We start from the raw sequence: 25,193 nt of genomic DNA on the forward strand, positions 1-25,193 counted from the left end.
TCCCAAATGACATCACTGGAACCGACCGCTCTGCAGCCTAGAGTTCCTTCATTCATGCATCCGCCGTACAGGGTAGAGACACGTATACGCTGGCGCCGCCATTTTCGGTTGCTCGCTCACCGCCGAAGCAAGTCATTGTGTCAAAACCGCGCTAAAATTATCGCCGCAACGCGGTTTACTGAAGAAGTTTGAATCATATTGTCTGTTTCGCGTTGCTAGGTCTCGTGGGAAACGAAAACAATAACGCGTTGAGCCCGTTGGCCTAATTATGGCGCCACGGGACCGTTCAAAGGTTGTATCCACCCTGTACAGCGGTGTTGGTTTGTTCCCGCGTTTCTTTACGTTCCGTAACCTAGATGGCGCCACCATACCGTGGCAAGCGTTTGGTTTGTTTTTGCCCGCATTTAAACCTGGCTTGTTTTTGTTCTGGGAGGAAATATTCGTTCCCTGAAACAGTGCTCGCTCGACAAATGGGGTCACGTAAGACACCGTTGCTTGCGTCAATCGGCCAGTGTCGTCTGAGACAACCCCAAGCCCCGTAGTTCTGTGCAGCTAAACCAAGCATGCTGTGCGCAGTACGAACAGTAGAACGCATCAGTACTTCTATGTTTTTTACATGTGCTTTCGTAACTTCCACTGTTTGTCCCATCATTCTTATTGCTTTGTAAAGAATGTGCCCTAAATTTAAGCGCAAATCGCTCGTTCGTCTAGTTTGTAAGCTCTACCTAATTTGCGCCTGCTTCTGCCAGCCTCCGCCAATCGCAGAGCGTAGCTCATGTGACATCATAAGTTCTGTTGCGGGAAATGAGCTGGTGGGTCGCATGACCATTCCCGTTTTTCCTAATTATGTAGCTTATTTGAGCGAAGTTTACGTTAAAAGTGGTTTCAGTATGATTCTAACGAGACAATCTTTTGAATGAACCAAACTTGTGTATTCTCTTCATGGCTCCTTTAAGGATTGGTTTGGAGGGTGGGAAAACAAAATATAGGGACCACATACACACACCTGGCCGCTAGAGGAACGCTACCTTTTGCACACTGCTTGCCACGAATGGGACTCCGTTTTCCGAATTGAATACCAATTCGGTTATGTTTTAAGAGGGATTACAAAAGGCGAAAGGAGCAACTGGTTCTGATAAATGGCGATTATAAAAGTTCCCCCAGCTTTCTCGCAATTGTCAAACTTAGTAAACTAACTAGCTCACATGCCGAATTGTTTCGGCGTCTGCGCTTGTGTCGCGCGGTGGTGTAGCCCCGAGCTAGCACATCAGGATGGATAGGTTCCGCTGTCTCAGCCTTCGAAAAATGCTCCTCTTCGTTTTATTTCTTTTGACATACGGCCGGGCTACAGCAGCGCCATCCACCGCTCTAGCCGGGCCGTGGCCAACGCTGCTGTGTTCGGCACGCCGGCCTCGCGAATTCCTGGTAACGGCTGGCAGAATCTCCGGTTTCACTTTGTAAAGCCTCGCGTGTGAATTCAAGTGACGTCGCATGGGCAATTGTTTCGGGTGTCGTTTAAAGCTTTACTTTCCGTCACCTTCACTGCATGGATTGAAGCCAATTTTTTAGTGAACGAAAACTCGCCTAATACTCAACTCTTTTGATCTATTTTTTCCGGCAGGACGTTGCTTGGATAGTACTCCAGCGATCGCGCACGTAAAAGCTCAACCTTTGGAACCCTGTTTAGGGCCCCTTTGCGCGATCACAAACACCGCGTATTACCACCTCTCCCGACGTATGTATCCGCTCGCACACACTCATCTTACTAACGAGTCGAAGAACGGCGCCCGTTGCGCCAATACTACACACGGTCCAGACTGCATCAATTCATCCGACGTTATACGCGTCCCCTGATTGCCCTACATGCGGTGCGAAGGACACCATGTTTATTTATTTATTTATTTATTTATTTATTTCGGTACCTTCAATGCCCATGGGGCGTTACAGAAGGGAGTGGGGTTTGTACAAATAGTGGGAAAAATAACTACATAAAAGGGAAGTTTACAGCAAAGAAAATGCGAAGCCATAAATACAAAAACAAGAACAACTCACTGAAAATGTAAGTAAATATATGCATATAATACAGGGCACATAAAAAAATAATACTGTAAAGTAAGCGCCAGAGTGCCATAAGCTAGGTGCACACACAATTTACACTAGTGCAAAATGGCAAAACAACTTTTCAATGCCAAAAGAAGATGAGCTATACAAATACACAAGGGAATAAACACATGATGGGACACTACTATAGTACAGATAAATATCGTTCAATTGCTGAGCGAAATGCGCGCGCATCGGTGATTGTAGCTATCGGACTTGGCAGGCTGTTCCAATCGTCTGATGTTTTAGGTATGAAGGAATGGAAACGCAGATTAGTGCGACAATGAGGGATGTTCACTTTGAAAGGGTGATCTATACGCGACGATATGTATGCTGGACTGGAAAGAATGGGCGTGAATTGAAGACACCTTTCTATTATCCCCGCAGTCGACTCCTTCGAGAAGGTGCTGGGCAGAACGGACACACAGGCATTGAAGAATCACGCGGAACGAGCTGTCACGGTCTCCGGCTGGCCACGACTGGCCGTGGACCAAGGCACTTAACGGGGACTTTTGAAATAAGGTATTTCCCTGTCTTTCCCTCATAGGTCGGCAAACTCACTCATGAGTGCACTCACACCACAACTCCCCCCCCCTCACCACTCACTCGTGAGTGGTGAGTGAGCCTCACCGTCATTATGGCCTGGTGAGTGCGAGTGCGAGCGCCACTCACGGTGAGCCCCGTTCACCACTCGCTAGTGCCAGTTCCGCTCGCGGCTAGCCACGCTCAGCACTCGCGAGTGCGAGCGCCACTCGCGGCAAGTGGAACTCGCCACTCGTGAGTGCGAGTTCCACTCGCGGTGAGCCCCGCTCAGCACTCGCGAGTGAGAAAGCCACTCGCGGGTGCGAAAGCCACTCGCGGTGAACCCCACTCACCACTCGCGGCGAGCCCCGCACACCACTCGCGAGTGCGAGTTCCACTCGCGGCGAGTCCCACTCACTACGCGCGAGTGCAAGTTCCACTCGCGGCGAGCTCCGGTCACCACTCATGAGTGGCGAGTGAACGCGCGATTCTTGCGCGATGTGTGGGGTTTACCGCGGTGAGACCCACTCGGTGTTGGCATTCGTCGCAGGAGCCGCTTGCTGTGGTAATTGCTGCTGGCGATATCCACTCGTACGCACAGCCACTAGTTAATGGAACGACTGCCTGAAGCTTCGGGAATATGTTGCTACTCCCCTTTATAATGCGGCGAGACAGGGTCTCGGCCGTCGTTTCTCGAGCGGTTTGTGTAAGCTCCGAGAATAGGAGAGTTATGGCGAATTCCATTGGGCGAACAACAGCAAGTGGAGCGAGCAGCCAGAGCAGCACACGGGAGTAACGGGGACGTGTGCTTTCGTTCCGCGAATGAAACATTCGCGCTGCTCCGGGAGCAGTGAAAAGAGCGGGAAGGCGAGATGTCAAGAGTCATGTGACCAAACGTTTCCCGCGCTCGCTTCCCGGAGCATTTCGCGCGCTCGTGATGTCCGCACGCTGTTATTCCTCGCCAGTTTTGCCAGATACGTGCCGGTGGTTTTGTGTCTGCCTTCCGCATGGCGACGAATGAAGAAGCCGAGCGGATGTTCATGTTCATGATAAAGGAGTCACCATCGTGCCTCCCAAAAATTAGCTGCGAACGATAACAGCGTCCACCGTCTTTTCCAGATACGACTCTACCTTCGGTCGCTGCTCCGGCGGGGTGAACAGGTGCTCGAACACAAACTCATGCAATGTCAAATCGTCCTCGTCGTCGCTGCTGCTGCTGTCCGATGATGAGCTTGCGCTTGAATATGTGGTGCTTTCATCATCTAAAAGTAGCAGCAATTCCTTGTCAAGACGGCCGCGCTTAGCTGCTGCCGTACGCACTGAGCGACTACCGCGGCTGCTGGATTCCGCTATTTTTCCTCCGCCACCCGGGGATAAAACCAGAAGTGACGCAAAAGAGGTCATGCGACTTCCTCGGCGTTCCCTGTTACTCCGCCGCTGGCGACGGAGTACCGGGAACTGCTCTCGGCTGCTCTCGGCGCCAAAAAAGTGCTCCTCATCGACCAATGAAACACAACGCCCCTGCTCCTGCTCGACCACTGGAAGACGCCAGAACTCGCGAGAGCACTTTGGGTGCAGTTAGAAGTGCTCCTGTTCGCCCAATGGAAAGCGCTAGACGAAGTTGAGGAGCTCGAGTGATTTGTACGCACTTGGAGCTAGCATCTAGCTGAAGTTGGAAGTTTTTCGTTTTAAATGCAGAGCATTTGTTAGTCGCACGATGTCCGGCGTCGGCGTCGGCGCCGTCCACACGCTCACTGCGCATGCGCGTCGCGTCGAGGCGATAGCGAACACTCTCTCGCGAGGGGCACTGGATTGGATTCGATTGGATTGGCTTGGCTTGGATTGGATTGGATTACAGTGGATTGTGTTGGATTGTGTTGCGTCATAGCCGCGGCACGTTGCGTCATAGCCGCGGCAGACGCGCTGGGGCCGGCGCATGTGCAGTACTCTCTCTTCCGCGTTTTCCTCTCCTTCGGGAGCGCTGCGCATATAACCGGTGTGCCGTTCTCCGGCGAAGCAACATCCGCGCTTGGCTCAAACACCTAGAGTCCACGCCGCTTTACAAGTACGCCAACGTCGTCATCGACTGGGACCGGCTTACGCAGTCCCCTCAACGTATATAAGCGGCGGAGCGCGCGTTCGGAATTCAGCCAAGGGCGTCTTTGCTTGGCTTTCGCTTGACGTGACGCTTTGCTTGACTCGAGTAGGTGCGACGCATTTACTCGAGTTCCCCCCGTGGGAAGATGCGGGCGGGTTTTTTTTATTACTCATGTACCCAGTTTTCCTACTGTAAATAGCTGTATATAAACTCCTCGTTTCATTTAATCAACCTCAACGCCTCGAGTTCGTCAATTCGACCGCCATCTCCAAGAACCTCAACACCATCGCCCTGCCAGCCTCCTGCCAAATCAACCGGAGCCCGGGCGATTGGGTTCCTGATCGACACCGGACTTCGGGGAAAAGAACCACAGGACCATCTTTACTGGCGCCACCGACAGGATTTGACAGAAGAAATCACCAGGCCACAACCAGGGGCAGCAAGCGGATGCAAGCCCGCCTTCATCAGCGGCTGCCGAGCTCCGCACGGAGTGGAGCGGCGGAGCCAAGCCAGCGCACGGGGCCAACGACGCGGCGGCCGACCACCGAAAGCGCGGGTGAGTGGGAGTTCTTGCGCTTCGTTGTGGCAGTATACGCTGAGTCTGGGGTTGCATGGTAGTCACGCGCAGCATGCAGACGAGCATGGCGGAAGGAGACGGAAATGGTCAGACACATGAGGCGCCACCTCACGGAGGAACGGCTACAGGAGGATCTCCCCAAGTGGAGTCCGAAACAATAATTATTAGACGAATAGTTTTAAGAGCGAAAGAGAAAGGCAGCGCGCGAAGCGGAGGAGCGAGAGAGAAGAGAGGCGCGAGAATTTAAGGACCGCATGCAAAAGCTGAATCTCGAATCTGAAGAGCGGTTGCGAAGGTATGAGTTGGAGCTGGAGCGGAGAAGGCAGACGCCCTTGCGCTCGGACATCCGCGAGCAGAAACAATGGGGCACAGACCCAGCAAGTCGTATAGCGAGCGCGAAGTTGAATGGTTCCGGCCAGTGTTCGGAAGTTGAACATTGCGATGAGAAAGTAAGCAGCCGTGACTCCCTACACGAGGCTAGCATTTCCGCCGGTGTCGAACGCGTGGAGACGGACATTGGGATGAAGAACGACGAGGTAAGCGCGTCCGGTGATGCCGTAGAGCGGTGTAATGAGGCAATGCTTGAACATGGCGAGCAGCCTCGCAGGCAAAGTTCGGGGAGGGAGCTGCAGCGCATGAGACAGAACCCTTCGAACAGGCCCAGTTACGCGCTGACAGAAAAGTTGAATGGGGGCAGCCCGCTTTTCAATTTGAAGCCGCGCGAGAACGAGATAAGCGGCCGTGGCTGCGCACGGGAAGCGAGCCGCTCAGCCGGGAACAGCTGCATGGAAAGGGGAAGCGAGCACGCGGAGCATCCCAGCGAGCGCGTCCGGTATGGGAGCAGAGTCAAGGGGTAGCCCCGTTGTCGCGGGTGTAGAGCCCCCCGCTGCTTTTGTACCGGACATTGAGCTAATGCATGCCGAACTTGCAGGCACGGGCAGTACCCAAATTCTAATCGGTGGACCGGAGGAGACTGGAGTCGCGCAGGAAAGTCCTGGGGCCCGCCGCGCTCCCAATTCCGCTCGAAAGTTGCACGAGAAAGCGAACTCCGTGTCGGGCGTTCAGGAGCTCGCCCAGAAGAGAAAGGAGATAGAAGACGAGAAAGCATGTGACGAGACGGAGCGAAAAAGAGACAGAGTTGACGATCAGGCTGAGGAAAAGCAGGAGTTAAAGGCGGATAAGGGAGCTGAGAAGGTAGACTGGGTTGAACATGTAGAAAATGGAAGAGGAAGTGAGAGAAAACGCGAGAAGACGGAGGATGAGGAGCTCAGAACGTTTGAAGAGGGTAGGAACGATACGGAGATGTCGCGTGGGTTTGGTTGTCTTGATGGTGAGAGTGTAACCGAGGAGGCCGACGGAGAACACGAAAACGCATGCGTGGAGACTGCGAAACCAAGAATGAGAGCTCCCGAGGAGGCCGCGAAGGGGAGGGAAAAACCATGTGAGGAGCCAGCTACAGTTGAAACAGAGGAACAAGACGCATTCTTCGATCTCGCGAAACCGGTGTCTTAGATAGAGCTTCGTCGCGTTAGTGTTGGTTGCGGCCATTACCGAGATTTAGTCGGGAGCCGCGCTGGATGGGTTGACGCACTAAGTTCTGCGACCTGGCAGTGTGTCACAGGCCCTAGTTCTGAGTTGTGCCAGGATGAGTGCGTGCTGGGACAGCCGAAAAACTGTCTTTGTCAGGCCGCTGCTCAGAATGCACCTAGCGTGCACGAGCGGTTTTTGGTAATGAAAGGTGCTTGTGAGGTTGTTGTTGTGGGGCAGTCTGTGTGTAAGGGAAAGAATGATCCTGAGAAGGTCGTCGCGTTCGCGGGGCGCCATTCCGCTCCAGCATCAACCCTGCGCTCACGCTGCCAGCGCGCAGCATTGCCTTACGTTGGGGCATTGGAGAGGCATGGCCACTTGGCCTGTGGGACAGGAGGCGAAGTCACATTTTGCGATACCACTCCGTCTTCCACGAAGTTGTGTTCGCCTCATGGGGCTAAATTGTCGAGACTTGCATTTACAATGCAACGCTCTACGATCGGGGCCAGTTGCAGAGGGTTTGGAAATACGCGAATGCACTACCCTGTTTTCAGAATGTTGCTTGGGGAGGCCACTATTGAATTTCCTGCCAGCCTTAACACCGCCACGACGGACGTGAACGTTCCCGTTCACCCGTCCTTTTTCGTTGGTGGTGTGTGTGTGTGTGTGCCGTGGTTGTGCGTGACGAGATGCCTTCGGTGCTCGATCCGTGCACCGAATTGATCGATCCACCCACCGAACCGAACTTTCTGTGCACCGCAAGTGAGCGAAAGCACAGCCGAACATTCTTGAAGGAACGTTATCAGGCTACGCCGTCAAGGAGGACATTTGCGCGCGTGCGCATAGTGGCAATGCAAACTTTCTTAACGTTTTATTTTTGTTGACTGCAAAATTGCCCGTGTTCTTTGCCAGTCCTCGTTCGCTTTGTTCTTGTTGTCGAGTGCCGGAATGATTGTGCGTGTTTGCAGTTATAGCGCGCATCAGTGTTATAGGTTGAGTTGTCTCGTTGTTCGTGGCGTTTACGTGCCCCGGAGACACCACCCAATTACCGTTTACTCGCACTTAGTGTTTTTAGCATTTTTTTGTGTGTGTTTCCGGTTTGCTAGAGTATTCCGTCCCAGTTGAACGGCTAGTGAATAGGTTGTGTTTGTAGTTTAGGTGAGAGAGGGTTCAGATCAGCTGCAGAAATGGAAGGGGGCTCATTTGTGGTTATACCTAGCTCTGTCCACGTGTTTTTTTTGTTTGTTTGTTTGTTTGTTCCGCTGTTATTGCTGAAGGAGAGGTGAAACGAGTGGCCCTTTTAAATTATTTTCGGATTGACTGAACCAAGAGGTCCAGTAACTCCTTAAAGGGGGGAGTTGTAAGGTCCACTTTTGAGATTAGCGGCCAGGCGCCCGGGCTTCGCGTGAGAACCCGCCACTCTGTCTGGTGGCCCAGCACTGTAGACTCTACGCCGCAGCCGTCGCCAATTCGTCATGGCGCGCACGGGAGACGGATTGTCTGGCCCACCGCATACCACAGGGATAATCCCCCATTGAGAAAGCAGACGGCGTCGCCGGATTCCGGGACCCGTCTGCGTGACGCGCGGAGGTAGTGGGATTACCGGCGTCGAAGCGCGCGCCGCGCAAGACACCATTGTTAACGCGCCCTGGCCGGCACAGTGCACTGTCACCGCCTTTAGCTCTCACCCCGCGGGGTCACGCGCACCTGCTCGTCCGCGAGCGTGCCGCTGACCCAAAGATGGCGGCGCCTCATTGAATATTCCGTGGCGTGCTGAGTGACAGCTGTCTACGTGAATTTGGGCACTCCCTTACGCGTGTACGAACGCTACAGGGGCGTTCCCGAGAGGGGGGTGATCTCGAGGTTTTATAAGGCCGAACTTGGCCGTTGGAAATCGTTCTTGTCTGAGCGCCGAGCTGCGCAGTTCCCGGTGGGACAAGGAGTCTCGACCGTTAAAGCTAGGTTGGGATTTGTGAGCCTTCTAGACTAGAGGATAGGATCGCGTCGGAAGTTCATGGTGCAGCGCCATACCGGGCAACTAGACGGATCCTGCGGCGAGACAGGGTCTCGGCCGTCGTTTCTCGAGCGGTATGTGTACGCTCCGAGAATAGGAGAGTTAGATGAAGTTGAGGAGCTCGAGTGATTTGTACGCACTTGGAGCTAGCATCTGGCTGAAGTTGGAAGTGTTTTTTTCGTTTTTATTACTCATGTACCCAGTTTTCCTACTGTAAATAGCTGTATATAAACTCCTCGTTTCATTTAATCAACCTCAACGCCTCGAGTTCGTCAATTCGACCGCCATCTCCAAGAACTTCAACACCATTGCCCTGCCAGCCTACTGCCAAATCAACCGGAGCCCGGGCGATTGGGTTCCTGATCGACACCGGACTTCGGGGAAACGAACCACAGGACCATCTTTACAAGTAGTAAAGGCGGAGTGGCGAGCGTGATTGCGAGTGAATGCGCGTGGTGAGGGCGGAGGGGCGAGTGCGAGTGAGTGCGTTAAGATAAATATATTTTTTTGAGTGAGTGGGAGTGAGTGGCATCCAGTTTTGCCGAGCTATGCTTTCACTGGCGGGCAAGTGCGGGCTCACGCTCGTCGGCTCAGGCCCATTCCTGGCGCGCAATTACCGGTTACCGTAGTTTCACCTTTTAGGGGCGAAGCTCCTAAAGCCATGGGTCTGTCCATCCCTTGTGTCTCGTGGTACGTGACCGCCGCATGCTTTCGGAGATGTCGCAAAGTGGGCCGCGTTGCACGCGCAAGAACCGGCTGCAACCGGCAGCTCAAACTCGGCACCGGGAGCGCGAGCTTGTCTGTGTTCGCCAACGGAGGCGCGAGCGCACGTGCACTGCGAGGGGGAGATCACGCAAGAGATCACGCCACGAACGCACGCAGTCGTGCTCGGAGATCGAACGAGACGCAAGGACCTTTGCTCGTTTCCTCTCGTCTTGTTCGGGCACAAGTTCGCCCTAAATAAAAGTTATTTCTTTACCGTTGTGTCCCATCCTTCGTGACAAATTGTGGTGGAGGTGCGGGGTAGTCAACGATGGCGCGGGGTCTTTCACCAGGTCTGGGCCTGGGAGCATTGACTCCGAAAATAAAAGTTGATTTGTACAATGTACGCACACAGTCTTACGTCTTTCTTAATGATGTAATGGGCGAACTTTCACGGGAGAGTTACGGTTACCGATGATCTCCCCCTCTCGAGCTTCGCCCCACTTATCATCATGCATTCCGTGGATATGGCGTGATTTTTTTTTTTTGGAGGGCGACTCTGTGCACCTCGCCATGAACTTTACCTCACCCCTTACTTAAAACGCACGAACCTAAGGTGTGCGTTAATATTTAACATACCTTTTTGTTTAATTCAAAGTTGATTAGGTATTACCGATGCATGCGATTCTATTACCTGTTTAATCAACGCGAGAGTGGGCTTCATTATTTCCCAGGGGGGATCTCGATTTTAGAAAGTAAATGTGCTGCGTAGGAGAAGATTCATATACGCTTAAGAAAAATAGTACGCTTCAAAATTGCTACAGATGCAATGGAACTTCATGAGGGCCCCGATCAGCATCCCTTGCGTACGTGCCCATAATCTTGTGCCCATAATGCGTTGCCGAGAGTATGCTTTTGCTTTTAAGTGCAGAGCACTTCAGGGTCTCGCCTGGTCGTCGCAGCTTGCTGGACCCAAGTAGAGCCACATGGCGTTTCGTCGTCGCGGCGTAACCCAGAGGCTCCGAAATATATAGTCACATATAGTATATATATCACAAGTCACATAGTCACATATAGGGTATATATAGTCACAAGCGTTAGAAACTCGTGAACCGCTGACGCTTGTCATACATCCCCCCGTTGTTTAGCGCAAAGAAAACTGCAGGTAAATTTGAGGTAAAATAGACGTAACCAACCGGCAGCGCCCGTGCTCGTTTAGTTAGGAACGCTCGTTGGGTTGGTTTTTACGATAGTAAGCAAAAAAAGTGGCAGTGCAACGCCGGCACGTGCTGGAGCAAACGCAAGCACAAAAAGAACAGAACTCCCGCTTGCGCAGTTTCAGGCAGGGAGCACGCGAGCACTGCGAAGGCGGGAAATTCGAAGTGCATTGGGTGGTGCCAGTGAGCGCATTATTGCGCTACAGCTTATTATGGCGAATCAGTGCTCTGCACTTCCTACAGTTTTCACAGAGAGTGGAATGTATTAATTTTTTGTAAGGCCTCTACTTCTGTGGCCGAGCAGGCAACGCCCGCGTCCTAAGTCGACTCGTCCGTGTTCAGCTTTACTCCTTACCCGAAGACACTATCCGAGTTCTTTCCTAGGGGATGCGAGTAGGAATGAATACTTCTAACCTAAGTGTGTTATTCGCAAGGTATGCAACAAAAGAACATGCGACATGCGTTTCAGATGCGAGAAAATTCTGTTCGTGCAGTTTTTCGTCTTCCACGGCTGTTCCGCGAGAATATTTTTTCTACTTCCTGTATTGTTATGTACAAATTCTGACCTGGAGGGGAAGTTGAATAATAAGTATAACGTGGTGACTCTAGCACATCGTACTAATTTTAAAATAAATTTGCTTGTTTATATATAAACTCTCTGTGTTCAAAATCGTGCTTAAAACTACGTCTAGGTCGTAGTTGTTGGGCCCTAACCTGTACCGTACGTACTATCGTAATAGTTTATCGTAATATCGTAATCGCATACGTACTATCGTATCGTATGTAACATAATGACAACTGCATGCAGGCCATGCAGCTCGCTCCAGAGACTGACGCCGTTACGAAGCAAGGAATGTGGATTCGGTGACCTGTGAACGTGGTGTACAGGAAGCAGCCCAGCAGGAGCAAGAGCAGCACGTTGAAGAGGAGGCCAAGCAGCACGCGGAGGGCGAGCACCTCGACCAGGCTGCCGCACACCATGAACACGTACGAGTAGTACGCCCACACCAGCAGCGCCAGCACAGCGAACACGGGAAACCACTCGAACAGGAAGTCGGCGCATCGCCTATTGCCTCGGGGCATTCTGAACAGGGAGATGATAATGATTAGAGTACACTGCAGATGAAGATGTCGCGTTTTAGTGGATGGCACATACGCAGTCAGGATATCGGCAAATCATTATGATATAAGTTAGCCTTGTTCTTGAAATTAAAAAGGATCATGTTTTTTTTTATCTACGGAGAAATTTCAAATTACGTAAAAAAACAAGAAGCCTGAAAAACAAAACAAAAAATAGATACCATTAGTTGCGAGTAACAACCAAGTCCGAAGGTTCACACATCCGCGAGCCTTCTTGCAATCAAGTTATCTTGGCATAGTCACGTATACGCATGTTTTCCTCAAAAGCCCGAGGGCGTTGGGCCTGCCGAGAAAGGGGTATAAATATACAGGGCCATAGTGCATGTTAAACGTTTTATATTGCCTATGTTTATACCTACCGAGCATGTCATATCACACTTCACAGGTAGATTTCTGTGGCGATGTCACCACAGAATATTCGCTCAATAAAATGAAATTTCTTGGGAATCGGTTAGAAATTTCAATAAAATTCGGGAGGGCAGAGCATACATCCCTGCTGCAGGAACCGGTCCCTCTCGGTCCGAAAAAAAGCAAGGCTGGCGTTAAAATGGGAATGCGCTGTGTGTGTGAAGTAGCCCATGAAGCTTTTGCCCGATGCGTGAAGCTCGTCCACCACATAAGACAACGACACTTTAACGGCAGGACTCTAAGAGATTCAACGAATAGAATAGGTCCTTTGTTGGGACCACCATAGGGACTCTGGATTTCGCACAGTGCACTAGGCTTGCCTTCGCTTGCATTTGTTTTTTGTTCGGTGTCTCAGGCTGTACTAACAAGGCATCTCTAATGCGTACTGGAGCCAGCGACAGAAGCCGATAACCAAACTTTAAGTACCAATCCAGAGACCGAAAAGGAGGACGTCCAGCGAGCTAGGCTTGAGACAGAGGCACGCATGCAGGGAGCAAGCACGCGCTAATGTAATCGAAAGCACGCTTAACAATGGTATCGCGATTATAACTTTGTTGAGCGCAGCAAATAGAACACAGGACGAGGGATCCCTCATCCTCTGTTCTCTTCGCTGCGCTCAACAAAGTTATAATGGATTACCAACTCGCTCGTACCCACACGTTGCTAAATGGTATCGCGAGCTCGAAGTGTTGGTACTTTGAAAACAGATTACCGAATTTTATCAGATATGCACCTCAGAATTTTTTGCGTTTCCTGTTCTCTGAGAAAAAGCCCATGATACAACTTAGCCATTGCGGAATGCGCCTTCCTGATCATTTTCATATTAAAGCTACAGCGTTATTATGCTAATTTTTGAGTTTTCTGTGGACGCTAGAAGTTCGCTGCAAGCCGTGCTCATCAAGCGTCCGCAGAAATACGCCATGCCTTGCAACCGGTAGCCACAACTATTGCAGCCAGATAAGGGTGCTCGGGTACATCTGGGGCCCTATTCTTGACAGACCCGCCGCGGTGGATCAGTGGCTAAGGCGTTGTGCTGCTGAGCACAAGGTCGCGGGTTCGATTCCCGGCCGCGGCGGCCGCTTTTCTGATGGAGGCGAAAAGAAAAAACGCCCGTGTGTACGAGATTTCGGCGCACGATAAAGATCCCCAGGTGGTCAAAATTAATCCGGAGCCCTCCACTACGGCGCGCCTCATCGCCTGCGTTGCGTCGGCGCGTTAAACCTTACAATCAATCAAATCTATTCTTGACAGCACAAATTCCCGGGGAATTGGGCAGTTTGCCGGAAGACCTTTCTGATTGGCTTTCAATTTTGGTCACGTGCTTCCGGTCGACAAAGCGGTTGTGATTGTTGTCGTCATTTTGACTTTTGATGACGTTTACGGGCACTAGTTCTAAAATGTGCCTTATTTCTCTTTACTGAAAGCGCACAATTCTTGGCCGGAAATGAAAAACGCGACTAAAAGCACCAGACATGACAACGTGGGCCTGTCTTGCTATTCAACAACAATAATGCCTGTAATACACGCCCTGTCTTTGATTGTCTGAAAAGACATGACATAATTTAAATAGTTGGCGGGAACGATCACGTCATGCATCGGCCACTTCAGCCTGCGTAAAAGTGACGTTCGCGAAATAGGGCAAAAAATTGCCCCGGCTTTCGGCGCCGCGAAATGTCCGCGAATTTGCAGCAGGCGCAGTTTCGCATGACGCGCGGTTTAAAGCATGTTTTCCACCGAAAGAACTAATATTTTCGACTGTTCCCAAGTCATCGATCAGGGAGCATACAAATAACGTGCCGTAGTTTGCTTTTATGTTTGGCAATAAAATAAAAATTATTTGTTTGGCGTAACCGCAACAAGTCTCTCCATGACAAAGAGAACACAATGCCTGATATTTTTCCACGCACCTCCTAGTAAGCTGCCTGGTCACATGATCGAACTCAAGAGAAAAATAATACTTTTGTACATTACAGCGCAGATTGAAGTCCAGCTTGTGAATCGGCGACATCGGTGCGCTCCGCGGTTATCAGGCGTAGCGCTTCGCTGCTCTTATGTGTCATGCAAGCGATGGTCGCGGCCGTCTTTTAAATGCGTAGCATTTCTTAGGCTCGCCAACTCCTTCGTCCATAGGCGTCCGCAGCTCATGACGTCACATCGAGGCGCAGGTGCGCGCCTCTCCCCCGTACCGTCCTCGCTCTCAACAACAGCTGCGGCGGTGCGGCAGGAGCGCATCTGCGCTCGCATGCGCCGTAGCTGCCCCGTGCGCCTCGTCGCTCTCAACAACAGCTGCGGCGGTGCGGGCGGAACGCGTCTGCGCGCGCATGCGCAGTAGTTACCCCGTGCGCTCCGTTGCGCTCAGCAGCAACAGCGGCAGGTGTACACGTGATAGCGGCGTGCTAGCGGCGTGACAGCTGCGTGACAACAGCGAGGTGGGGGGCGTAGAAAGGTCGCGTGCTTGTGTACGGAAGTGCGCGCATGCGCGTCTCTCCCCCATACTCCTCTCCCTCGACAGCGTGCGCAGTGTATATAAGCGGCGGAGCGCGCGTTCGAACTTCAGTCAAGTGCGTCTTTGCTTGCCTTTCGTTTGGCTCCAGATGAAGTATAAGCGATGGAAGCAGCACCGTCAACAAGTAGTGCGACACAATGCAACAGCAGCGTCACTCTACTCGTTGAAGGCAACGTTACCCCACCGTACATGGGAACCCGCCACGGCCTGCACTGCGTCTCCACCAGCAACAACAACAAGCAACCCACCACCATCCACGGCAGTTGCATCGACCTCATCTTCACCAGTTACTCCAACGCACGACCGCTGCTCAAAGATGCCTTGACAGTCCACTTTAGCGACCATAAAGCAGTCGTTCTCTCCGTCCAATACAACGACAGCACCAAGGAATAAAAGACAATAATGATGACAATACCTTCACCTGTCCTTCCCGTGTCCGAAAATCACGAAACGTTAAATAAGAATAATAAAGACGAAATAAATAATTAAGCATTCCAAACCCTCCCCACATCCAAACGGTAACCACAAACTACCCAATTACGTAACTTTCACGCAATACAACCACCCCTATCCGACGCATTTACTCGAGTTCCCCCGTGGGAAGATGCGGGCGGGCGGCTTTTTTTCTGTGATCACGCCATAAACTGGTAACATAGCAGCAGACGATCACGTGGCGGCGGTGGTGGCCGGGAAGGTGATAACGCAAAAATCTTGCATTGAAACAGAGAGCCCAACTATGTTACTAAAAGCGATTGAAACGTGAACAACTACGACGCGAGAGAACCCGCCTCGGTGGCTCAGTGGGTAAGGCGTTGTGCTGAGCACAAGGACGCGGGTTCGATTCCCGGACGGGGTGGCCGCTTTTCTGGTGAAGACGAAAAGCAAAAACGCCCATGTGTACGAGATTTACGCGCACGTGAAAGATCCCCAGGTGGTCAAAATAATCCGGAGCTCTCCACTACGGCTCGCCTCATCGCCTGCGTTGCGTCGGCGCGTCAAACCGTGCAATCTTCAACGACGCGAGAGAATCAATCAGTGGTTATGGAAGTCAAGTAAGTCAGAATTTTCTCTACACCTGCAGCGCTGTTACTTAGCAAGTTCACATCAATGGGTTTTTGCTGAAAGGAGGACACGCTTGATTTCGCCATCACGACAAGTTTGTAAATACACCAGGTTCGGGTACCGATGAAGCCTGTGTAGAAGCGAGGCATTCGAATCCATGGCTGCTTTTCTTTCTCAGTAGCTACAGCCACTTTACCACATCAAGAAACTTCCTCTTAACTCTGAGAATGCACATTCTGATGTCCTAATTAACGTGAGAGTTTGCTTGAGTTGGTACTCCATTGAATTAATGCTTACAACACTTACTGCAACTCTCTTTCGTCCTTCGTCTAATTGTTCGCGTGGTATGCATTATATAAATCTTATGCCCTGGTGGTGCGGTATAAGCGGTGTACCTGGTAATGCGGGTGGAATGAGCATGTGACTCCACCCGCAGAGCACGCATCTGCAAAAATTTGTCACCTAGGACCCAAAGAAGCACACGTGTCTCGTTGTTCTTCGTTTTTTCTGTCGTGGTTTGTAGCGCTCTTTTTCTTAAGGGTGTGACTATTCTGCCGGCAGCCGGGAGAAATGCGTTTCCGAAATTCTCCCGGTAGTCGAATCTCATTGACTGATGAAGTGACGTCAAAAGTGCCGGGAAAATTAAACTTTTCGTATTCTGCCGGTAGCCGGGAGAAATGCGTTTTCGAAAAACGCAAGAAAACCTAACCCAACCTGACCTGACCTGACCTGACCTGACCTGACCTGACCTGACCTGACCTGACCTAACCACTCGTTTTCTTGCTGCCTCGATGGTCCGAGCTTCGCGTTTCCAAAGCTGCACACCGTTTTCTATGCTGTACCTGGACATTCTTTCATACAACTGCGCGAACGTTGCGAACTTCTCGCCGACAGCGAGGGGTCGGCTAGCAGAAATTTCCGCGGCAGCATTGCTCGTCTCTTGCAGTGGTGACGATCGCGTAGCTCCCGATTCAGGGAGCGACTCAGAGCTAATTTCATCCATGGCTAAAACCACTAACACTGCCTTAAACAATCTTCGCCCCAATTTGATGAGCCATGTGTCCCGCCGACCATGCCAATGAGAACTTGTTACCCGTGTGGAGTACGCCAAAATTACGCGCGACGTCACGCGTTTATCTCGTGACTCCATCAGCCAATGAGATTCGACTGCCGGGAGAATTTCGAAAACGTATTTCTCCCGGCTGCCGGCAGACTAGCCACTCCCTTTTCTTAAAGCGCAGAAGCAGGAACAGAAATTTAAATGCTTGAAACATGGTTTAAACAGTAGCAACTGTTCCAATGCAGTGACAGCCTCTACGAGGGCCCGCGCCATAAATGAGGGGTCACACATTAATTTCGGAAATGCGTGCAACCCCAATCAATGGCGCCATTACCAACACTGTTGAACCTTAATATATTCTGAGGTGGTACTGGAGCGGTTACCTGCTACAGGCTACTGAAAACTGCCACAGTATCCTTTTGTTACTGTTCCGGGTATTAACACCCAAATTAGGTTTTCACTTAAACATCATGGTAGCCGGGATACAAAAGCGCTCACCTTGTGATCAGCGAGAATCCTTCTTCTTATCTTCTTCTTCACCCATAAGTAGTCATCATACCCCATGAGAGAATAGGCCAGGGCTAGAGAGAGACAAAGAGAAAGAACTTTATTTGAATCGCCCCGGGCAGCCGAAAATGAGTTTCGCGACGGTCGCAAATGCGCTTAGACGAGTACTTCGCGGGAGTCATGGCCCGCACGTAGGCAATGTTCCGGGTCAGGTGAGGCCAGAGAGAGAGAGAGAGAGAGCGAGAGAGAGAGAGAGAGAGAGAGAGAGAGAGAGAGAGAGAGAGAGAGAGAGAGAGAGAGAGAGAGAGAGAGATTTTTATTTATCCAGCAGAGGCTGATGTGTGGGCCTCGCCCCGTGGAAGGCGTCCCTAGTGGCTCGCCGTCCGTGCTCGGGTCACCAGCTTAAGCTGGATATCCGGGTCCGACGATCGGGCGACGATACGGTGGAGGAGCCGCCCAGCTTTCCCATGAGTATGGAATGTGGGGGTGGTAAAAAGCGTGGACGAAGAATGTGGGGTGACTGGCTGGGACGAGCACAAGTACAGTAAGTATGTTTTACGTCACCACACCCCTGATGGTGGGGCGTGCCAGTTGGGGTCACAATGCTATGAAGAATGATGTCACACGGGAGGAACAGTCGGCGCCTGGTGGATATAAGTTTCTTCGCGGCGTATAAAATCAGAAGTGGGAGGAGGAAGGTTGCGGCGGAAACTGCGAAGGTCCTTCAATTGTTACCTCCATGCCATGCGATGAGCGGCGCGTTCTTCTTTAGGGATGAAGTCATCGGGACAGGGTGAGGGTCACTTGGGGTCCGTTTCGCACGAGTGAAGGAATAAGCACTTTCGTTCCTTACGATTTCTTGGTGACCAGGGACCCTTTCCAGAAAGGCGTGCAGGTGAATGTGCGAACCCGTACAGTCTGTAAGGAATTAGTGGCAAAATATCCCTGCGGGTGGTAATTTGGTCAACTGACTGGGATTGCAGCATGAACGCATCGGCAATGGCTTTCGCTTAACACCTACAAAGTACGGCGCATTAGATGTCGCCTGATGATCTCTTCACGTGGACCCACTGGTACATTTGTGGATATGTTGTCTGTAAACGTGGCGTTGGTGTAAAATGTATGGAATAATCTTCTAAAATAATCTAGAATAATCTTCTTTGATCTACAGTGTTCTCGATGTAATTCGACGGTTCGAGAAATGCTCGCGACGAAAGATAAATACCCGCAAAGCTGACGCCGCGGCATTCCATTCACAGACAATCGCCTGCACACGTCACCTTCAAAATTGCCTCAAAATTGCACCGATTCCCCGAAAAATGAATCCCACATACAACAAAGGAAGAAGACTAGCACGAACAAGATACATAAGGAAGACATACGGCAAAGACCCGGACGCAGTCTACACCGACGCGGCAACTAACAGCCGTGGCAACGCCTCAGCGGTGGTAGTCAACTGCGACGGGAAAGCTCTAGACTTCCTAATGAGCAACAAACAGAACATACAAGAAGCCGAAACCACCGCCATCCTAATGGCCATAAGGTGGGGCGAGCACAAAAAGAAAAATCTCACCATAATTACTGACTCCACGAGAGCAATTAGAAACCTAATTTGCGGAACAATTCCTAAAACAGCAAAGAATATAATGCCTCTGACACCGAAAGGCAAACACAAAATAATATGGACCCCGGCCCATCAGGGACTGGAAGGAAATGAAAAAGCGGACTCCCTCGCGAGGCAAATCATGGACCGCGGGGAGTCTGAGCATTCATACGCCCTTCCTACATACAGTGCGGCTACCGACCGACTCCGGTTATGCCGACTAAGCAGAAAAACAATGCCGACACCTCATCTGCTACTAGACGCTGAGGAGGCCAGAAATCTTAGGAAAATTCAGACAAATACCTGCCCACATAAGTCTAGATTAGCGCTCATGTTTCCGGATAAGTATAACGAAGAATGCCAGAAATGCCATCAGAAGGCAGACCTCTTCCACACTATATGGAACTGCCCGACCATATTGCAACAGAACAACTACAACACATCAATAGAGTCCTGGGAAGCGGCGCTGTCCAGCTCGGACCTCTCCAGTCAGCGGGAACTGCTGGAAAGAGCCAAGGTAGGAGCTTTCGCCACTGGAGTCCTGGAAATAGGATTCCACCCTTGACTCCGCCCCCTCCTCTTCTACCTTTGTGAATAATGTTTACCACCACCACTGCTTCTTCGTCGCCTGTGTATTTTTTCATTTTTCAGTTGTTAAGGGAGCACAAGTTCGCTCCAATAAGCTTGCTTTTCCATCAAGCCAACTGCGTCATCCTTGGCTTCGTGACATCATGATGGGCTCGAAAGATGGGGGGCTCTGCTTCGGCGCCTGTCGGAGTCTATGGACGGGCCCATGGGATGTGGGATGGGTTTGACTGTTATTCGAGGAACTGTGTCCCATGCTGGAGGTTATTTTGAAAAAAAAAGGAATTAGAAAGGTACTAAAGAACGATCAGCCAGGATAGTGCGGCCTTGGGTTGACGTCGTGAGCCTGTGCTGTTGGGTGGCTATATGGGCGGCTTTTTTCATCTCAAGGGTATTGTGGAGGGCAGTGTCTGCAAGGAGACAGTTTTGGGTGGAGCGTACATGGTAACACTGACCTCCGCTCGCAAACACTTCTCGAGAGTGACCTCAAATTGATTAAGAGCGAAACTTTTTCGCAAATCGTAATTTTCGCGGTCCGCAGTTAAAAATACCAAGGAAGTTCCGAGCGCTGGTGTGTGCGTGCTACGTTACGACCACCCAGCGTCCCCGGCGCGCGTTTTTCAAACCGCGCATACCCACTTAAGGAGATTGGCCAAGATTGGCGAAAAAGACTCCAGCGTTCGCCGTAATAGTGGGAACACTTGCTCGGAACGAGAAAGACACGTCATAGCGTACGCTCCTCCAATGTGATGACCAATGATTATTACTTTAAAAAATGACAGCTCACACTTATAAGAACAATGACGGAGTGAAGGTCGTTGTGCTGGCGAAGAAGGAGCAAATCGGCTGCAATAGTGGACTTAAGCTGTCGGGACGGTCGTGGAGTTTGCATACAGCTTAGCTACCTCCAAGTCTTGCGCGTAAGTGTGAGCTTCCTTCACTTTTGACATTCGACCCACAAACGCGAAGAGGTGCCTTACTTAAGTAAACAAGCGCGGCAAATTAAATATAATTATGTGCCCATGCGAATTCGGACTATAAAAAGTTACGTAGCATATCACGCCATTACAGCCACTACGCTACGAACCAGTGATATGCTGCTGATCAGAGCGAGGACAAATGAAAGACGGAGATTAGTTATAGAAGCTTCACCAGCGCAGTAAACAGAGCAAAAGATTTCTGGAGACAAACTTTGCGCTTCACAAAAACATAAAAAGCGCGGAGGAAAGCGAAGGGAGCTACTATAAATAGTGCTAACTTGGGTAAGTATTAAAAATCCGCTTTGGGGACAAGCTTTTCTAATCGCTTAGCATGGTGGAAACAAAATACGTTCTCCGAAGTTTGTTAAAACAGTTTTGATAAAACGGCTTCTATAAATCCTCCGCCGATAAAACGCCGCTCGATAAAACGGGTTCGAAAAAACGGTGTTCGATAAAACGGAGTTCGATTAACTGTCCGGACACCTTTTGTATCTGACGCTTATTGAATTTAAGGTAGGGGAAGGTAGGTGAGGCTAGAGTTGTGCCAAATGGCTCACTTTAATGAGTGCCTCAGACGCCTCAGTTCACAGGGATACGCTTTACATTAAATTTCCTTGGCTTTAAGACAGCATGTTTTAGTTTATATTTACACAATTACAAACTCTCCTTGGCCTTTTGGTGGTACTGTATGTGAATTTATGGCCACTAAAACGTTCCAATCCAAGCCGATGCCGAAACTAAGGCGAGCGTACGGTTTGGTGGCGGCCCATGATGACACAGACGGGCTTGATGTGAGCCACATAGACTCTTGCACCAGATTCGCCTGTAGTGTATATTGTCAGAAACTCAATGCTCTACTCGGCAAAGGAACAGTGCCTGACGAATAAATCTCGGATCTGCACGGCACTACAGCTTCAGCTGATTCCCCAAGCTGCGCATTTTGCGACTCGCTCACCGTGCCGTGTAAGACCCTGCCGGGTGCTACTTTCTGGACGAGCGAAGCGTGGCGGCCACAATAAAAAATTATGATACAAATTAAAAATAGACACCGACCACGAGTGTTTATAAAATGAAAAAAAAATGTCGTTTTTTTTCGGTTTATAATGTCTTTTTTCGTTTTACAAACACTCCTGGTCAGTGTCTGTTTTTAATTTGTATCATGCGTTTCCCCGACCAGAAGGGCTTCCTAACACTTGATTTTAATATAAAACGTTGATGTGCATTTACTAGCCAAGGACCGGCACGCACGCTCGGCTATCTCGACAGCAGGTGTCAAGAGGATAGCTTTTGCGCTCCGCTCCCTAGGTCCGTCTTATTTTCTGGCCGCCTGTACCCTATAGGGGCCCCGTATTCGTGAAACATGGTTACGTGGCGCGGTAAAGACGGGACAAAAGTAGAGACCACACAGGACTAGCTTTACCGCGTCCCGTCTTTACCGTCTTACCGTGCTACGTAACCATGTTTCACAGTTCGAACCAACTAGCCCACATTTACGCGTTGACCCGTATTCGTGCGTTGGCAAGAGTTTTGAACTTTCTACAGCCCCCTAGTTCGTTCGTTTGCCTATTGCGAAACCGTGAAATAGCAAGGCACGCGTGCGCGACTCCAAAGCGCGATGATCGTTGGTGGGACTACTTCAACTCTAAACATGCAAAACGCCGACAGCATCACAGTGGGTCTTAAACCAACACTGCTAATAGCCGTCCCCAGTTATATATGTATATTTTAGGTAGAAATAATAATTTGCGTTAATATGCTGTATTTATGTTTTGTCTCAAATAGGACTCATGTTTTCTTTTTCTGGACAGTTGTGACAAATATGAAGAAATGGTTTGACCATATAAAATTCTTCTTCAAGAATGCTTTTGCTGGAACAGGGAACAGGGTGATTCAGCAACTGAAAATATACTAGTGCAACGTCGGAAATACTAAAACATCGACTTACACACACTGAGCAGGACATTGTTACAACGAAGTCGGCTACGGAAAATTACGCCTTATATCAAACAAGGCTTCCATGCCCAGAAGCCTTGTTTGATCCATTCTGTGCCTTATGTTTGCTATTATGTGGTGACGTTGAGGTAAACCCGGGGCCCAATAATGAAATACTGCGATTAGTGAAGGAAACTAATGAGCGCTGCATTAGAATTGAGACTAACCAAACCAACTTGTCTAAGGCAGTCGACGAACTTAAAGCCGCTCATGATTCGGTCGCTGCTTCTGTTTCTGCCATCAGTACCCGCCTCGAGCCGTTGAGAAGCGGGCTACTACTCTTGAAGGTTGTCAGCGTGACATGGCTTCTTTAGGCCAAACGGATAGTCTCCTTAATGAAATAATCACTCTACGAGCAAGGCTTGATGACGCCGAGGACCGCTCGCGGCGCAACAATCTTCTGTTTTTCGGTTTCGCAGACAACCCGAAGGAAAGTTGACAAGAATCAGAACAGCGGATTGTGTCGTTTGCTTCTCAAAAACTAAACTTAGAAATAGCCGCAGAAAATATTGAGCGCGCTCATAGGATAGGTCTATATGCTCCAAATAAGCAGAGGCCTATTGTGGTAAAATTTGCTTTTTAGAAAACAAAAGAGTTGGTGCAGTCAAAGCGATCGTTGCTGGACGATACTGACTTTTACATCAGAGATGACCTTTCACTAGCAACCCGAACTGCCCGCAAGAAATTGCTTGAGTACGGGAAAGGTCTTAATACCTCTTACGAACTGCGCCACAATAGGCTCTGTGTTGGTGATAAGAACTACGTTTACAACGCTAGCGCTGACTGTGTGCATGAAATTAAGGCGACAACCTCTGCCTCTGCACCCGCTGTATCATCCCCACGGTCGACGCGTTCAGGACGGGTGTATGGACAGCCGAGCGGCAGCTAGGGGTGCGCGACTGGTAGTAGTCCTCAACATGAGAATAAAGCGTCCGTCCTCTACACAAACATTCGTAGCCTGTACAGTAAAAAGGAAAGCCTTACCTCTTTAATAAATGACTCCGAGGCTGATATTGTTGCACTTACCGAGACATGGCTGTCAAGTAAAATAGCATCGACTGAGCTATTTCAGTGCATCAAAAAGTACGTGGTGTATAGACGTGACCATGGTTGCAAAATCGGTGGTGGTGTTTTAATTGCTGTTAGTGACCATTTGGAGTCTTTTCTAATCATGCTTCATTCTAATCTAGAGATTCTTTGGTGTTGCATAACTCACAATTTCAAAAAATTCATATTTTGCGTTTGTTATCGGTCCCCCTCTAGTGCTGGTGGTTTTTACGAGAATCTTCACGATTGCTTGAACCAGATTGCAGTGCGTTATCCGGGTGTGCCACTTTTCCTTGTCGGTGACTTTAATTTTTCAACAATCAAATGGGCGCATGCGTGTCCTTTTGCCAATCCTGCGTCTGCCGAGGCTGCGTGTTTTCTTAATGTCTGTTCCGAAATTAGTTTATCACAGCTAGTCTGTCAACCAACACGTGTCACGCCTACAACATCTTCTTTGCTTGACTTAATTCTGACGTCATCCCCTGACATCACTTCTCCCTTTACGCACGTGCCTGGGTTAAGTGACCACGACGTGCTTCACTTTACTTTTTCCCTTCCTCCCAGCAGAAAACCTAAGCGGCTAAAACTAATCAGAGATTATAACAGAGCTAACTTCGAGGCTATAAACTCTGAACTTTGCGCCTTTATGAATACTTTGCTGACATCTGGCATGGAACAAAGCAATGAAGACTTATGGTCCTCTTACAGATGTAAGGTTTTAGACTTAATTAATAAATACATACCTTTGAGGAATGTGTACAGCAACTCTAATGCTGTCTGGTATACGCGGTATCTTAAAAGACTATCCAATAAGAAAGGGAGTATCTTCCGTGCTGCTAAAAAATCGTCAATTTCGGCGAAGTGGGCTGCCTATAAGCTAGCAGCAGCATCCTACGCGAAAGCATTGAAATCGGCTAAGAGTAATTTTTAAATGCAGAGCATTTCAGTAACTCACGATGTCACCCGCGTTGGCGTCCGTAGTCCGCGTCCGCATCGCTCCCCCTACACTATATGAATACTTGCCGGCGCCAGGTTTCGATCCTACGACTCTGCGGGCGGAGCGCAAGGTGCACGGTATTCTACCAACTGAGCCACAAAGCCGACACAGAACGGAAGGTTACGAACGTGCCTTATATCCTTGACTCATTCAACCGTCGGCCAGAGGTGCGCCCTCTCCCCCGCTTCCTCCTCGCCTTCTCTCCGCTCGCAACCCCTCTCTCGCCGCGTTCGGTTCGGGCGCACAACAGGTGGGGACGTGCGCAACACCCTCTCTCGCCGCGTTAGGTTCGCGCGCAAGAACAGGTGGGGCGCTCGCATCGCGCTCTCTCGCCGCGGTCGGTTCGCGCTTAAACCACATATGTCGTTTAAGCGCGCTGCGGTCGCTAGCATCTGTGGCGTGATCGTGACGTCAGCATCACGCGTTCGCGTGGTGGCGATTTCGGCGCTATAACACTCTCTCGCGAGGGGCATTGGATTGGATTCGATTGGATTGGCTTGGATTGGCTTGGATTTGGATTGGTTTAAAGTGAATTGTGTTGGATTGTGT

General features: G+C 50.2%; 1 protein-coding gene across 1 annotated transcript in view; it reads right to left on the reverse strand.

Annotated features, from left to right (window-relative positions):
- The window catches only part of LOC144153531 (palmitoyltransferase ZDHHC2-like), a 36,246-nt gene extending 24,406 nt beyond the window's left edge, over positions 1 to 11,840 (reverse strand). Inside the window, exon 1 of the mRNA XM_077685157.1 lies at positions 11,627 to 11,840. Coding sequence (XP_077541283.1) covers positions 11,627 to 11,840 — 214 coding nt within the window. The remainder of the gene's footprint in view (positions 1 to 11,626) is intronic.
- Between the last annotated feature and the right edge of the window lie 13,353 nt (positions 11,841 to 25,193).

Source organism: Haemaphysalis longicornis, unplaced genomic scaffold (genome assembly GCF_048455015.1).
Source record: "Haemaphysalis longicornis isolate Haplotype H1 unplaced genomic scaffold, Haemaphysalis longicornis Haplotype H1 scaffold_9, whole genome shotgun sequence".
Taxonomy (NCBI): Eukaryota; Metazoa; Arthropoda; class Arachnida; order Ixodida; family Ixodidae; genus Haemaphysalis; species Haemaphysalis longicornis.